The 16,231-nt window shown below is 52.0% G+C and overlaps 1 protein-coding gene across 12 annotated transcripts; it reads right to left on the bottom strand.

Moving 5' to 3' along the window:
* Positions 1–452: 452 nt before the first annotated feature.
* DEF8 (differentially expressed in FDCP 8 homolog) lies at positions 453–15,985 on the bottom strand. 12 transcript variants are annotated; one of them, XM_038537969.1, is made up of 13 exons: positions 15,892–15,908; positions 12,855–12,929; positions 11,479–11,612; positions 10,008–10,105; positions 8,742–8,861; positions 7,681–7,822; positions 6,240–6,404; positions 5,526–5,653; positions 5,224–5,337; positions 4,639–4,719; positions 3,749–3,889; positions 3,518–3,627; positions 453–2,440 (listed from the first exon to the last, which is right to left on the bottom strand). In XM_038537969.1, exons 2-13 carry the CDS (start codon positions 12,914–12,916, stop codon positions 2,338–2,340), a joined length of 1,398 nt encoding a protein of 465 aa, XP_038393897.1. In that variant the 5' UTR covers positions 12,917–12,929; positions 15,892–15,908; the 3' UTR covers positions 453–2,337. The 12 variants fall into 12 exon arrangements, with proteins under 12 accessions (XP_038393897.1, XP_038393896.1, XP_038393899.1 ...); XM_038537968.1 differs by having other exon boundaries at positions 8,742–8,864; XM_038537971.1 differs by having other exon boundaries at positions 3,749–3,838; positions 4,639–4,716; positions 8,742–8,891.
* Between the last annotated feature and the right edge of the window lie 246 nt (positions 15,986–16,231).

Consider the following 16,231-nt stretch of genomic DNA (forward strand, 5'->3'; position numbering starts at 1 on the left):
TTCTGAAGAACATGGGAATGGTCTTGAGTTTCAGTTAGGGCCCTTTTTTGGATATAGCTTGTGAAAGAGGCTGCTAGGAGCTGAACCTGTGACTTGCATGACTAGCCAGTTTCTCGATGATTGCATTGGGTTGATGAGATAATTCTTCCACATTGAGGACTCTAGAAGACACAATTTCTGTGTACTGAGCATTCTCTGCATGCCAGGCTCAGTGCTCAATGCTTCCTAGAGCCTAAACACCCCACAGGGTATGTTTTCATCATTCATAGAAATGGAGCTGAGGGGAATCCACACACTTAGCCCTCTGTCTGATACCCAACAAGAACTCCTCCCCAAAACAGATTACATTTGACTCCACTAGATGAGGAAGACTGTGGGCTCTGCCTAAGCCTGCAACTGGTCTGCATGTCAACAAACCCTGCCTTGTCCCCAATTCACCACACAAACCAGAGTCTAGAGAACACAGATTTAATGAGACAGCGGCTGCGGCATCATTACAGCTGGATGTGCCTTGCTTCTCTTCTGTGAAGTGTTGACCATGCAAACTGGTTCTTTGGTGGGTTCTTGTACCAGGCTGTGGACTCCAAGACCCACACATGATTTTGTTTAAAGACTGTCATTCAGAAAGGGTAGGTGGAAATATTGGGGAGGAGGAAATGGGAGTAGTTTAAAAGGGAGCTAACTCTTTGTCCAGCAGACACCAGCATATTAACGCTATCTGTGGACACAGTGATTATAACTGCAATAATGTGATGTTCATTACACAGTAAATTCGGGAATGGCCAATATCCTTATGACAGAAATGTAATGCAGTGGTGATAAATGTGCAGATCTGGAGGTGTAGGAAAAGGGCATTTGGCCCTTAAGCTCCTCTTCAGCTCTGAAGAGGAGATGGGGAAGCAGGGTGGGGACCTGTCATTGACACAACTTCACCAGTGCTTGTTCTCACTGTTACCCCAAGGCAGATGAGAACATACAGCAAGAGGCCTTTCTGATGCAGAGAAGTGAGGAGGAGGTGACACTGTCTTTATCTACCCTTCTCATTGGCCAGCAAGCTAAGCTGATCTTTCTGCTGGCTGAGACCTCACCTCTTGGGCTTCCCGGTCGAAGGTGATGGATATCCAAATGGCTATGTTCCACCACCACCACCTATGTGTATCAACCATGCACATCAACAGCCAAGCACAGTCTGGGAAAGAGGGCACAAGAGACTGGAAAGCCACATCCTGAAGCGTCCTCTTCCCACAGGCCTCCCCCTCAATGGCAGGGTCTCTGAAACACAAAGCATCTCTGCAAATACCGAGGCTGACTGTGGCTCCCCCAGTGAAGAGCTGTGGGTGCTCGTCCTCTGTCCAGGTATTCCATTTGTCAGCTGGTGTACAGAACCTTCCACATCCCATGCCCCACTCTTCCTGCACAGCCTCTGGGACTCCGGCCCAAAGTTCCCTTGAGCAAATATTCCCAGTGCCTGACCTCAGACTCCCAAACAAAAGACCACTGGCTGGTGGTTTCTGAGCTGTCCAGAGTCTGCCACAGGCACTGTGGCAGCAGCATGGAGTTCCTCAGGCAAATAGGCCTACTATAGAAAGCCAACCCTGTTGGCTAACCTAGAACCTCCCCAGACCCTGCTCCAAACTGGGAAAGGGCCCAGCTTCTTACAACTGGACCCCCAGCCACCTAGCCTGGAGCACCATAGTAAGCTGGCAGAGCAAAGGTAGGAACAGTGGCTGGTCCACCCAGGAGGAAGAGCTTCACAGCTCACTTCCCTCCATGTTGTACAGAACTGGACTGGCCCTGTTGGAGGAAAACCCAGAGAGAGAGGCCCTCAAGAGACAGGAACAGGGCTCTCAGGAGACAGTCATGAACAACCCTAGCCAGGGACAACTAGAAGTCCCCAAATACAAGGCTAAGGGGACAGGGGCCTTCAGGTAGATCCAAACCATCCACTGTAGGTAAAACAGGCTAACGCTGGGTGTATGCAGCCAGCATTCCCAGGGCCTGTCAGCCACTCCCCCAAAGCCCTCAAGGGTTTTCAAGGTGGCCAAGGCCCCCACAGGGTTGGGTGAGAAACCTTTCCACACTTCCCTGCTTATGGAGCCCTGCAGCCTTCACAGCAGCACACTCAGGAAAGAAACAGACAAGACTTCCACAAGTCCCAACAAGTGCCTGGGAGAAGGATGATGGTCCTCATGGTGCCACGTACACCCCTCTGGCCCAGCACAGGGGACAAGTCCAGGGACTGTACCCTAGGGGTCTCCAGAACACAAGAAACACCTTGACTTTGGCTATGACCAGCAGCTCGGATGCCAGATAGGCCTGGAAGGGGTGCCTGTTATTCTAGGCATCCACATCTGGACCAGGCTCCTGGAAGAGTGACTGCTTCCGCAAGGTGAGCCGAGCACATTTGGGACACGTGGTGGAGTTGTCATAGTAGCAGTCCCTGGGGACAGGGAGAATGGAGTCAGTCCCAGCAAGGGTCTGGGCTCTGCATGTAAATTTCTACCACTGAGCCTTCACAGGCTTCATGAACCAGGCCCTTCTATCCCCTTTCTACAGATGGGGAAACTTGATGAGGTAGTTTCTACCAGAGGGCAGAAACCAAGTCTGCACCCAGGTGCACCCAGGTCTGTGACCCAGTGCCTCAGTGCAGACCCCCTACAGGGTGCACGGCAGCTAGCTGGTTACCATGTGACTTCTGCTTGGAGCTCTCAGACTCTCGACCTCCGTATCTGCTCTTACCACTGCTGCATAGAAGTCTCCACCTGAGGCACTGGGGGTGCACAGGGTCCTGGGGTCTATTATAGTTTTGAAGGGACACAACAGTACTTGACATCTGTCAGCACACACACTGCTGCTCAACAGAACCCACATTTGGAGCATTAGTTTTTGCCACAGTCCTTTCCTTGACAGCAGCCCCAGGTCGGCAACATCCATGGTTGCTAGGACAAACAGCAAGTGCCAGACAAAAATCCACAGGGACAGAAATGGGAGGTACCCATCTGAGTCCAGTGTGAGATGCCATGCAAGGCCCAGCAGGCACACACCTATTAGTAATTGTACTTATTAAAGAATTAAATTATTTTTTCCAATGTATGTGTATTATTTTTCCAAACATCCACTAAGTCTTTTCGTCATAAATGCTTAAGTTGTTTGAACCTAAGTACTTAATAATAACTTTAGGTATTTCTTTTGGCCTAGGGATGTTCGAAGAAAATCTCTGAGACACTGAGGGTGCCAGGAACTAGAAAGTTTCAGAACCTCTGGCTGCTGCTACACCTCAGGGTGGATGGAGAAGGGAAGCCGGTCAGCCTCCATGTGCACACCTGCAGCACCACCCAGCCCCATGGGTGCTTGTTCCCAGCAGAACTTCAAATTTACTCTTATACACACCAGGGTCTAAGCCCATATTAGGATCAAGGCAGCAAGGACTGACACCCAAAGGCCTCCCTCACCCTCCTTCCCGCTGTGGCAGGGAGCTCCCAGGCCTGGCCTGAGGGAGGGTGAGAGCCACACTCACCTGTGGAAGACGGCAGAGCACTCGGTGCACACAGATGTGTGGCTGTCAAACGGGAACAGTACGTCACCCTCTCTGCAGAGCTCACACACAAAGCCCTTGGCCTGACAGCGCTGGGGGTAACAGCAGAGAGTGGAGGGCAGGTCAGTGCCTGCTCCAAGGGCACCTAACACCCTCCCTGCCCTCGGGACTGGGAGCAGAGAGATACCCCCCAGTCTGCAGCAGGGGGCACACCTCACAATCCAGCTTGATGTGCTTGGCGAAGAGTGTGTGGGTCTCCGTGAGCGAGCAGCCGAGGCGGCCTGTGTGCGCGTCCAGCAGGTCCTGGATGGAGTACATCTCATCGTTCTCCACAAAATGTTGCCGGTCCTGGAGCTGCGGGTCCCAGCAACCGTGACCCCAAACACTGGGTGAGGGCCCCTTCCACTGCCTACCCATCGTCCAGGCCTCAGGGCGCTCATGGAAGCAACAGATAGTGGTGGTCTCTATGCCTTCCATGGTGCTCCCCTAGCCACGCTGCTGCTTGGCCAGCCACCTTGCTGCTCCCAACACATTGTGCACACCCCAGCTCAGCCCAGCATGTCATACCTCTTCCCAACCCTGCCCCCGTTTACCACCTCCTTTCTCTGCTTTATCTTGCCCACATACCTCACCTCCCCATTTATGCTTCTTTCCCACCTGCAGAGTGCTCCCTGAGGTGAGGATGAGGATTCCTGCCTGTTTCGTTCCCTGCTCCCTAGGATCTAGAACAGTGAATACCCATGAACACTTGTTGAACAAATAAATAGGTGAGCCTTGAGAAGTGTGGTCAATCCTGCCAGGGCGGAACTGTGCCCTGTGTGTCCACTGTGTGGAGATCCAGGTAAGGGCTCTGCAGAGTGATACCCGCTTTCCTCGGTGATGTCATCAGAAAACACTTCTGTGAACAGAATGCCTGTGTGCTTACTGAAGACCTAGTGTCCCTTGGGACAGAGTATGGGAGACACTATGCTAAAGCACAACACAAGCTAAAGTCATCGGAAAAAGTCTTGGGAGCAGCGTGTCCTCACAGCCCTGACTCTCTGTTTCCCCTTTGCCCTTCCCACCCTGGATTTCCAGCTCCCACTCTGGGCCAGTGGCCTGACCTGCAGGAGCAGACGTGCCTCCATGGCCTCCTTGCAAGTAATGAAGTATGGCTTCATAAGCAGGATGTCCTGGCGCAGCTTCTACGGACAAGAGGGTCAGGTAGGCATTCTCAGCCAGGTGGCATGTCTGGGTGGCCAAGGGGGCTGGCACTCCAAGTCACGAGGGGACAGGAGGTGACTTCCCATCCCCCAGGATGGTGCCAGATCTGAGAGCTCCAGCCAAGCTCCAGTTCGAACCACAGCTTCCAGGCCAATGAACCCCGAGGAGCGTTTATCCTCAAACATGTGGTCCAAGAAAGAGAAAGAATGTCATACATCTTAATAATGTTGTATGTTGATTATGTTGAAATAATCTTTTGTATATTAAAATTAACTTTCCCTGCTTTTTACTTTTTTAATGTGGCTACTAGAAACTTTCAAATTGCCTCTGGGCCTAGTATCATATCTTGACTGGACATTGCTCTAGTGTCTGTAGCCCTAAGGACAGCTAAGGGGCCCCACTGAACCTTAGCAGGTGGCATCTCTGCTCCCAGGACACATGGGGAGAGTAGGGTCCACCCTCACCCCTGCCCTCTTCAGCCTCACCCGGATCTCTACCAGCTCCTCCACATAGTTGAACAGCAGAGGGTTGATCTCCCGGAGCCTGAGAACTGGCCGAGACACCATCAGTGCCAGGTAGCGCATGCTACAGCGGGACACCTGGGGAGACATGATGGAGTGGCACTTCCAGCACAACACACATGACCCCCCAGAACCATGCTCCCCCCCAACCTAAGGCAGGCCTGAGCACTGGCTCTCCGTCCTTGGGGCTACATCTCCCCCCGCTCCCACACCAATTCCCCCCCAGCCTGAGTACCAGCTCTGGCCCCGTGCTCTCCTGCCCTTGCCTTGCGTGGCTCAAAGTCCCAGTTGTGCACGACTCTTGCAGGGATGACAGCCAGGTCATTCCAGTGGCAATGGCTGCAGTAGTACTGGCCCGTATAGTCACACTGCCGGGCCTCACTGGGCACGCCCCCTGGAGAAGGGACGGGTCATTACAAAGTTGAGGCTGCCTTCAGGGTCTCTGACATAATGCATAGAAAACATGGTTGGGGGGAGCCACCCATCTGGGAGGTTCCACCCTCCAGACCTGACACAACCTCTTTTGGCCACAAGACCTGAAGCAAATCAGGACACCACGTTACCCTCAGTTTTGTCATCAGTAAACAGGACAAAATAGGACCCCCACCATAGAACTGCTGAGAGGACCCCATGAATTAAAATTACTGAATCTCTGGAAGAAGGTCTGACACGTGCCATGTAAGTGATATTGTGCAATTTTTCCTGTCTAGATGGGCTCTCTGTGACAATGGAGCCACACAGGAGGCTGAGTGTAGGCCAGCCCTGTGGGTCCTCCTAAGTGACCTGGGCTGGAACCTCTGTCTGCTTGAGTGGGAAGTGAAAAGGTGCCAGCAGCAGCAGCCTCCTGTCACTTCCCAAGAGAACAGGACACCATCCACAGGAGCCCAGCTGTCCCTCGCTGTCTGATTTATCCATTTTTCTCACACCTGCCCAAAGCCCCCTCCCTCCCCCCTCCCCCCACTCATTCCTGGGGCACTCACGCAGAGAGATGGGTGCCCGGCACTCTGCGCAACGGTAATCTTGGCTGTCCAGCCCTGTCTCGGGGCAGATGTTCAGCTCATATTCGGCTTGGTGGCTGACTTTGGAGCGCACACAGGGCTTGGAGATAAGGTTCAAGCACTTGCTGTGACATCGGTAATAACATCCTGGAGTGGGAAGACCAACAGTGTGCCTCTCAGAGTGGGGGGCATCCTACAGCCCAGACTGGCCTTCAGCTCTCCCCCAATTCCCACATTAATCTGAGAGTTTCTCCAGACCCCACTGTAGGTCTGAGAACTTCAAAGACCTCCTCAGTCTCCATCCCAAGCCTTGCCCTGGGAGTGCATGCAGGCCTTCCTCCTCAACCCCAAACTACCTGCCATTCCCACCTGGATGCCACAAGGGCATCAAACTCACTCTGTCGAAATGAAATTCTCGCTCTTCCTTAACAAGCCTACCTCCCACCTGGTGGTTTTCCCCACCTCAGACTTCAGTGACTTCATCTTTGCACCTGCCGAGACTAAACATTGCAATGTCATCTCAACCTCCCTTTCATATCTGTCTTGCACCCTTCTCACCCCATACAGCTCCACCCTGATCAGAGGGCTGTCATCCTCCCCGTGTACCTCTGCACTCCTTCCTTCATGCTCAGCTCAGCAGCCAGAGTGATTCTTTTGAAACCTAGGCATGTCCAGCATCAACTGGTGGCCCCCAGTGCACTTATCAGAAAAGCCCATGGCCACTTCTGAGCCCACCTCTACCATGCTTCTCTCAGATGAAGTGCCCCAGCCACACTTCTCTCTGGTCCACACTGAAGACACTGGACACACATCAGCCACAGGGCATTTGCAGAGAACTCCCCCATGGGAGCATTCTTCCCCAGATATACTCCTGGCTTAAACCCTGACTTGCAAGTTTTGCTTGAATGTCACATGATGCCTTTTCATTCCATCCTAAATCCATACCCATCACATTCCCTGACTCATGTTATTCCCTTTCCTTATTTTTCTTCAATGCACTGTATTGTCTATATTCAGTGTGCTCATTCGGAACAGTACCATCCACAGGAAGTCTCTGCAAAAATAGAAATATTCTCTTTGCACTGTCCAATATGGTGGCCACCAGCTTCATGTAGCCATTGAGACAGTACAACTAAGGAGCTAAATAGCTATTTATTTTAACTAGTTTAAACATAAATTTGAATAGCCACATGTGGCTTGCAGCCACCATCCTAGAAAGGCAAATGTGGATGTGAGCCTCATAAAGAGTCTTTTGTCCCTTGTTTTATCCCAGGTACTCCATAATGCTCAGTAAATACTGAGTCCACTGCAGAGAATTCACCCAACCAGAAGCCAGATGAGGGAGCAGAGCTGCAAGGTCTCTGTCCTGCCCTGGGGACCAGGACTGCCCAGACAGCCGAAGTGGGCCTGGGTCTTGGCCCACCTGTGCACGTGTACCAGGTCTGAATGAGTCCCCAGATAATGGTGTTACACTTGTCACAGGTTTGCTTGACACTCTTGCTCTTCTCCTTGTAGAAACGGTGCTCCAGGAGGACTCGGATATTGGGCTCATCTTCATTGGGGTCCTGGGGAGAGGCCCAGGGAGGGGTCACAGGTGAGCCTGTTGCAACTCCTTTCCTTTTCTTCCAGGTACCATTTATAGCAAATATTGTGAGTTTCCCCCAATGTCACACCCCCCGTTCCCTTTAGCAACAGAACTCCCCAGGCAGGCCTGGACGATGCAGATGACAGACTTGCTTTCCCGGCACCGCACTACTGGCCTGGGCCTATGTAAAGGCCAAGGGTGTGTGAGCAGGAGTGGTATGGCCTTCTCTCCCCTCCCAGCTTTTCTTCTGCTATGTATAGACCCAGAGGTTCCATGGGGCCATCTTGGATTCTCCATGAGGACTGGCAAAGCAACAAACACAAAGGGCCCAGGATCCGCAACACTGTGAGCTGCCGTATGAACCCTCCATCACCTGTGAGATCTCCACATGAATAAAAGTACACATGTGATTCCTTGAAGCCACTATACTTTGGGGTGTCTTTGTTACTAAAGCCTTATTTGTACCCTAATGAATATTCTACTTTCTAAATTCCCAAAGACTCATAAGTCAGTACAGGGACACAGTGGCAGCCAAGATAAAGAGTACATGCCCAAGGACTGCATCAGGTACACCTGTGGGTTTGGGCCTCCAGGATCCATTACCCTTACTATTGTCTCCTTCGTGAAACACTCAGGAAGCCACCCCACATACACTCTAGGTCATGAGGCTCAAGGTAGGACATGCCTCACTTACTTGAGCTAGTGGATGGGCATGTGCCCAGGACTGGCCAATGGAGATGAGACTCACAGAGAAAGAGCCTGCACATGGGGTAAAGGCCTACTTCTGCCCCTCCCTTTCTGGGTGCTTTCTACCTCAGCTCCTCAGCCCCTAGAATGGGAGACTTCTACATCCTCACATTGTTCCAGTGGCCTCCATGGTAGAGTAGGCCAGTACCCACCTTCAGCTCCTGGAGCTTCAGCCGGAGGTGTATGAGCCTAACTACGGCATCCTTCTGCTTCTCTGAGTGTTCAGGCAGCTCCAGAATCACCTGCTTGCATTCCTCGATAGCCTGCCGCAGCTGCTGGATGTCAGAAGCCAGGAACAGACCCTGCCCAGGTTGGCAGGTGACAGCATCAGATGGCTACTTTGCATGCTCTCCATGTGGAGGTCAACCCCACAGCAGACCTCCCCACTCCTCCCTTGCCTAGATGAAGAAACTTAAGCCCAGTGAGAAGGGACTGAGGACTTGTTCAAAGTCCAGGAAAGTTAAGAATAAGGTAGGAACCACCCCGTACCACCTGCCCCCCATGGACCTGTCCACTCACAGGCCTCTGAAAACCTAATTCAGGATGTTTTTCAAAACACAACTTCCTTATTTTAGAAATCCAATCACCTTTCTGGCTATGCTATTTTGCTCACTTCTACAGAGCTTCCTCTTGAAATGAAAGCTGGGGAAATGACAATTTGCCTGTCACGAAGGAGAGGAAGTGGCCTCCAGCTTGATCACAAAGCCCCAGAGATGCCCGCATGCACCCATCCACCCCTAGCACCAGCAACTCATAAAGACTCAGGGCCAGGACCCAACAGAGGCCCTAGGTTCAGGATACTGCTGTCACTTGGGAAGGAAGACAGGCTCAAGTCTAAGCTGGGGAACTGAGGCTGATCTCACCCCAGGAAAGGGACAGAGCTGCCCACGGGAGCCACCCTCCTCCTCCAGGAGACCAAGCAAAGAGATGGTGACACCTTTACTCTTGGAGTTTGGTGTGTGGCCTGTAGGAGGGGCTCAAAAAAATTTTAATGAAAATACAAAACACAAATACAAAATGAAAAGTAAATGAGAAATATGGGCTTCTGAGTGAATCTTTTTTGATTTTGGTTACATTAGAATGTTACTATGTTTCTCTCAAGTAAAAGTTGAAGATACTTTGCACAAAAAAAAAAAGATACTTTGCACAAAACTAAAACATTTTCAAACTTTTTAAAAATAAAATTTTGGAGCCTTTAACTGAAAAAAGAAAAAGTTTCCATGGAACAAAAATTGAACAGATGAGAGTGAGGAGGCCACCCTCCTTCCCTCACCCTGCTGCAGCTATAGGATTTCCCAGGAGCCCCAGCTGAGGTGGACAGGTCCTGCTGCCTGAGGATAGGGTGATAAGGAAATGGCTGGCTCCTCTTGCCTTGGGGGCTCACCCAGTACCCCTCCTACCCCAGGACCAAACCTTACCACAGGGCGGGAGAAGTGGTCCTCAGATAAGCCAAGATCCATCACTCGCTCAGTGCAGCAGAATTCTGGCTCTCCAGGGGGCAGCTCAGGCAGGGCCTCTGGAGTGGGCATAGGGTGGTAAGCAGTAAAGAGAGGAAGAACAATCAACCTGCCTTTCCCCAGGAGTACGTTGGAGTGGGAAGGACCATAGTGGATGGGAAAAGCCTACTGGAGATGCTAAGGGGAGCCAGCCCTGCCCTGGTATCTGCCCTGTTTGCATTTGCAAAGGAACCCAGAGCCTGCACAAATAAGAGAGAGCCAGGATACCTGGGTGGCTCAGTGGTTAAGAGTCTGCCTTGGGCTCAGGGCCTGATCCCACAGTCCTGGGATCAAGTCCCACATCTGGTTCCCTGCAGGGAGCCTGCTTCTGTCTCTGCCTCCCTCACTCTGTCTCTCATGAATAAATCAATAAAATCTTTTTTTTTTATTTTTTTATTTTTTTAATAAAATCTTTAAAGACAGACAGAGAGAGAGAGAGAGAGAGATTCAAAAAGATGAGATAGAAAAAATAAATCTAAAACCAAAAATTAAAAAAATAATAAAATAAAACCAAAATTTAAAAAAAGAAAAGAAAGAAACCAAGAAGATGAAGTGGATACCCATGGTGCTATGAGAGGTCCACAGAACAGTAGTAGAGAAATATCTCAATTTCTTTCTTTTTTTTTTTTTAAGATTTTATTTATTTATTTGAGAGAGAGGGTGTCTGGGTGGTTCAGTCAGTTAAATGTCTGCCTTTGGCTTGGGTCATGATCCCAATGTCCTATAATCAAGCCCTACATCGGGCTCTCTGCTTGGCAGGGATCCTGTTTCTCCCTCTCCCTATGCCTCTTGCTCTGTCTGCTTGTGCTTTCTTTCTCTCTCATTCTCTGTCAAATGAGTAAATAAAATCTTAGAAAGAAAGAGAGAGAAAGGGAGCATGAGCGGGGGAAGAGGGAGAGGCATAAGCTGACTCCCTACTGAGTGCAGGGCCCAACACACAGTTCCATCCCAGGACTCTGGGATCATGACCTGAGCCCAAGTCAGACACCCAACTGACTAAGCCACCCAAGCACTCCAGAAACATCCTAATTGCAAACATACCTCATGTATGCATATATGGATTCAAGGCTGCTGGGTAGTTGTGGGAAGAATTCCTGCGTGCCTGTGTGGACTCTAGGAGATCTCTGCATGCACCCTGAAAGCCTTCTGTTGACTCCATCTGCAGTTCTTAGAGCTCACACCCTCCTGACCTGAGTGCGTGTTCTAATGGGGTGACAGAAGTAAGTAAACTACAGAACAGGCGGTTTGTGCCGAGGAGAAAAGAGAAGTGGCCAGCAAGGTATCCAGCTATTTGAGAAAGCCAGCACTGTCCATGGGAGGAATGAGGAACACAGGATGGGGGGGCCCAAGTGAGGGGTCATACTGCCCACTCAGGCCTCCCCCCAGCACCCACCTTCAGAAGCGACTTCTGAGGTCTCCTCACTGGCCCTCTGCTCATGCTGCCTTGGCCCAATCTCCTTGTTGAAAGGGTTGAGGTGGGCCTGCCGGAACCGGGCCAGCTTCTCATCATATTCCATAGCATCCCACCTGCAGGGCAAGAGGAAGGCAGAAATGAGCATCCAGCTCCTAGACTCACGGCATTCCCATCTCCTTTCTGAGGTCCTAGGGTTTCAGAGGGGATGACCAACCTCCTTCACTTCCCCAGGAGAGTCCCAGTAGAACACCCCCACACCACAGCCATCATCCTCTGCCCATCTGCAAAGCAGCTCAGCCTGTCACCCAGCCCCTCACTGGTAACATCTCTTCAGGAACAGCAGCCCACTCAGGGCACGCAGATGGAGCAAACAGAGCTAGGAGAGGGACATGACCTACCCTAGGGTCCCCCACCAGTCTGGAACCTCAGCTCCCTACCTCCCAGCACAGGGAGGCCCCAGATACCTCACTCAGCCCCAGTCCAGCCATGCCCTCCCTGCTGAGAAGGAAAAGCTTGGCTGCTCCCATGAATCAACACCTCCTAGGACTCGGTTTCTTGCTTCCAGCCCCGACCAGAAGTGCTCCTTTTCTGTCAGAGCTCCCCAAAACTATAGCCGCTGAGCAGAACCATCAGTGATGACAGCCAGTGGTCAAAGTACTGGACACTCCGGAGCCAAAGCCAGGATCCGGACCTGCTCTGCTTCCTGCACTGTGGCCTTGGGCAGGGACCATCCTCCTGGTGCCCCAACAAGCTCTACATCTCTGCTGGAATGTGGAGAAGACTCCATGAATGCTCCTTAATCATCATGTAGGCCAGAATGACACCTCACTGGCCTGGATTACCACTGATGCTCTATTGGCCTGAGCCAGGGCATGGCCCCATACCTTAGGATCCCAGGAAAGAGGGAATGCTTAGCTCACCACCTGGCACTTCTCTCCCCTCCCTAGAGCTCAGCGAACTACAGAACACACAGGGCAGATGGCTCCTGACAAGGATAAAGGGGCTTTGACTGGGGCAGTGGTTCGTATCCCAGGTCCTCCCACTCAATGAACTGGACCAGATTCCTTAGCCTCTCTGCCTCCAGGGTGACATGAGTTCAGAGGACGTCAGATTTTTTTTTAAAGCTTTGTAGTAAGGGTCAGGTATTAGTTATGTTTTCTCTGTGCCTATTTGGTCTAAAATAATTTGTAATTATCAAAGACAATCCTATGACTCCTATCTGCACCCCCTCCAAAGGAAAGAGAACTGATCCCAGATGGGACAGCCTTGACAAGAGTCATCCCCACCCCTGACCAGTGCTGGATGCTCTGCATCTGGGTCAGAAGCTCCCACACTAACTGTAGGACCTGTCTTACCTGTTTGGCATCTGTGGTGGGGATGTGGGTGGGGAGTTCATCTGGTAGGACCCAGCACCCATTGACTGGCTGCTCCTGGATCGCCACAGGAGAGGACACAGGTGCCTTGGGCTCTAGTCTCCTCTTTCTTATTACCTGGCAGCTTTGGGTCACTCACTCAGGGTGGCTGGGCCCTGAACCAGTGCCTCTCCAAACGGCACATGCCACAGTGTCCTGGGAAGCACCCCGATTATAGGATAGATCCAGCCATGTCAGTATTCACTCACCCCCATCTTCTCCAGTGGCGACAAAGATTCTTTGCCTAACCAGACTGTAGTCAGGCTCCTGAACCTTCTCCTAGGCCCATCTGTGCCCTTCCTGTGAAATCCAATCCTAGCAAAAACTCTGCTGTATCTGTTTAGCAAGAGACCTCCACCTTGATAACCTGGTCACCCTCAAATGTGTTGAGGGTGACATCTGATCACCCTGGCATGCCCTCACCAGAGATCTGGTTAGGTCAGTTTAGCCAGATTCCCCATCCCTGACCCCTGATGTTTCCCCCCACTGATTTTACCCTGCTCTTTGGCTATAAATTCCCGCTTGCCCAAGCTGTATTCCAAGTTGAACTCAGTCCCACACTGAGGTCTCTTTTCCCCAACTGCAAGAGTCCTCAATAAAACCTGCATTTACTTTTTAGACAACTATCCAGCTGAGATAGAAAAAAGAGATCTGTTTTTAATTCTTTGACTGAGAAAGGGGGGGGGGGGCGCTGGATTTTTGTCTGATCGCAATTTCCCTCCCTAAACTTAGATGTGGTCATACGACTATGTTAAGACCAATGGAATTTAAACAGAAAGATCGGTGGGAATTCTTCAAAGGAGTCACTGCCCCTCTTCAGCTTTTCCTACTTCTTGCCACCTGGGAGGCAGATGTAATGGGTGGAGCTGTAGTAGCCACCTTGGGGTTGACATAGAAGCCCTGAGCTGCTTCACCCCAAGCTTCATTCAAGTGAGATAGAAATAAACTTCTGTTTAAACCACTATTACTAGGAGAGGGGTTTCTATCTCCTACATCCGAAACAAATCCTGACTGATCACCCCAAGAGCACTGTGGTAATAAAATGAATTGGTGCTATTCAAATCCCAGCTCTAACAGCTCCTAGCTGACATGTATGGTCTTGGGCAAATGCCTAAACCCTTCTTTGCTTTCGATTTCTCATGTTTCAAATGGGGGTAATAATTTTACCCACTGTATATGGTTATTATGAAGATTAAATTAGTTAATACAAAGTTCCTAGTATCCTGGCCAGCACACAGTATGCATTCAATAAATATCAGGTACAGCTTACTATTATCATTGTTACTAATGTTATTAAGAATCAGATAGCCGGGATCCCTGGGTGGCGCAGCAGTTTAGCACCTGCCTTTGGCCCAGGGCGCGATCCTGGAGACCCGGGATCGAATCCCACGTCGGGCTCCCGGTGCATGGAGCCTGCTTCTTCCTCTGCCTATGTCTCTGCCTCTCTCTCTCTCTCTCTCTGTGTGTGTGACTATCATAAATAAATAAAAATTAAAAAAAAAAGAATCAGATAGCCATGATTTAAATTCTGGGTCTCCCAGTGATGAGCTATGTGACCCTATTCCCTTACCCACAAATAAGGGAGAATACCTACCTCCTGGGGTGGGTAGAAGGACTAAGTATGTCCGGGAAGCCCATAGCCCAGAGCTGCTGCTAAGCAAACTATAACTGTCATCACATGATGACCAGCCCAAACCCAAAGAAACTTCCCAGCATTTTAAAATATGGCCAGAGGAGGTCAAAGGAAAGAATACTTCTGCTCTTCCCAACAGCTTTCCTCTGGGCTGGACACTCCCCTGGAAAAAGCATCTTTCAGGCATTTCCTTATGGGCAGTGCCTTCCAGCTCCAGGCCTGGCACAGAGGCCATGGATGAATGAATACATGGTCATCTGACCTCTCTCAGCCTCAGCCTCTAACCTGCCAAGTTGGAGAATCATACTTGCTCAGGCTTCTGAGGGCAGACAAGTGGTGTCCCAACACAAAAGCCCACGGGATGCAGCTCACAACAGCTGACTTTGATCGGCCCCCAGCTGCTCCACCAGGTCCAACTCCCAGAGAGCCCTGTGCTCAGATTCAGGCTTTGTCTCTAGGAGGAATGAAGGAAACCCACTAACCAGCCTCTGCCCTCCTCTAGAGAGGACCTTTCTCCGGCAGGGGAAATGAGGGGAGGACAAGACAACTTAGCAATGCAAGGGAACCTCAGAATAAAGCCCAAGATCTCGAGGCACTGAAAGATCCCACGCTGAAGCGCAGAAGCACTCCTGATGCACTAAACTCGCCTCCAGAGTCCTGCCTGGGGTACAGCCACCAAACAGGTTCTATTATCACCCCGGACACAATTGGAGGTCCCTAGAATTCCCCCGGGAGAGGGCAGGGGAGAAGGTACATCCTGTTCTTCATCCCTGGAAGGAGGCCTGGCCGGACCCTGCAGGGAGCAGGCGCAGGGGCACTGCCCTCTAAGAGTATTTGCCACTGAAGCCCGGCAGAGTGGCCCCGGGTCCGCGAGGAGCCACCCCTAAGAGACACCTCCCGCACTTCGCTGACAACAGGCACACCCTCCTGGGACCCTGAGCGCCCCGCTCCGCATAGGGACAGGCCCCTTGCCCCCTGCCCGGCCACTCCACAGGTGAGGACACTGAGGCCCGGCCTTCCCCGAGGTGCACACCCGGGGGAGCCGGCGCGGGCCTCGCGGACCTGCGGACAGCGCAAGCTGACGGCCGGACGCGGGCAGGGAGGGTCCTACACCTGCCCGAGCGCGGGGGCCAGCTCCGGTCAGCAGTGCCCCCAGTGCCCGTGAGGCCCGGGACGTGGGCGCGCTGACCCAGCAGTCGGAACCCCGCTCCGGCGGTCGCTCCTCCCCCGCGCCCTCGGGACGGGGGTGGAGGGAGGGGGAGTCCCGAGCTGCGGGAGGGGCTCCCTCCACCCCCAGCACCCCCGCCCCTCACCTGGCCCGCCCAGATCCCCCCCTCCGCCGCTCACCTGACCGCCGCCGCCCTAGCTACATTGTAACCCGCCCGCCGCCCTCGCTACATTGTATCCGGCCCGCCGCTCGCTGCTGCCGCCTGCGGCCCGGAGGCTCATGGCAAGCGGGGGGCCGGAGTCCGCGTGCCCCGCCCCGCGCCCGGCGGCCTCCACGTCCCGCTCCGGGAAATGGGTGTCAAGGACCGCGCGGCGGGCGACTGCGTTGTCTGCATTTTCTGTAATCATAAAAGCCGTGCTTTAAACCGAAACCACAACACTTAAGAAGAAATGGTGGTATTTAATTTCTTTTTTAAAAGCCCAGTGGGAGGGATCCCTGGGTGGCTCAGCGGTTTGGTGC

Source organism: Canis lupus, chromosome 5 (genome assembly GCF_011100685.1).
Source record: "Canis lupus familiaris isolate Mischka breed German Shepherd chromosome 5, alternate assembly UU_Cfam_GSD_1.0, whole genome shotgun sequence".
Classification (NCBI taxonomy): domain Eukaryota; kingdom Metazoa; phylum Chordata; class Mammalia; order Carnivora; family Canidae; genus Canis; species Canis lupus.

Coding starts and splice junctions, on each gene's coding strand:
- DEF8 (XM_038537966.1), bottom strand. CDS start 12,916: ATGGGTGCTGGGTCCTACCAGATGAACTCCCCACCCACATCCCCACCA. Junction 11,613..12,854: donor CCACCACAGATGCCAAACAG/GTAAGACAGGTC, acceptor CTTGCCCTGCAG/GTGGGATGCTATGGAATATG. Junction 5,338..5,525: donor GGGACTTTGAGCCACGCAAG/GCAAGGGCAGGA, acceptor ATGTCTCCCCAG/GTGTCCCGCTGTAGCATGCG.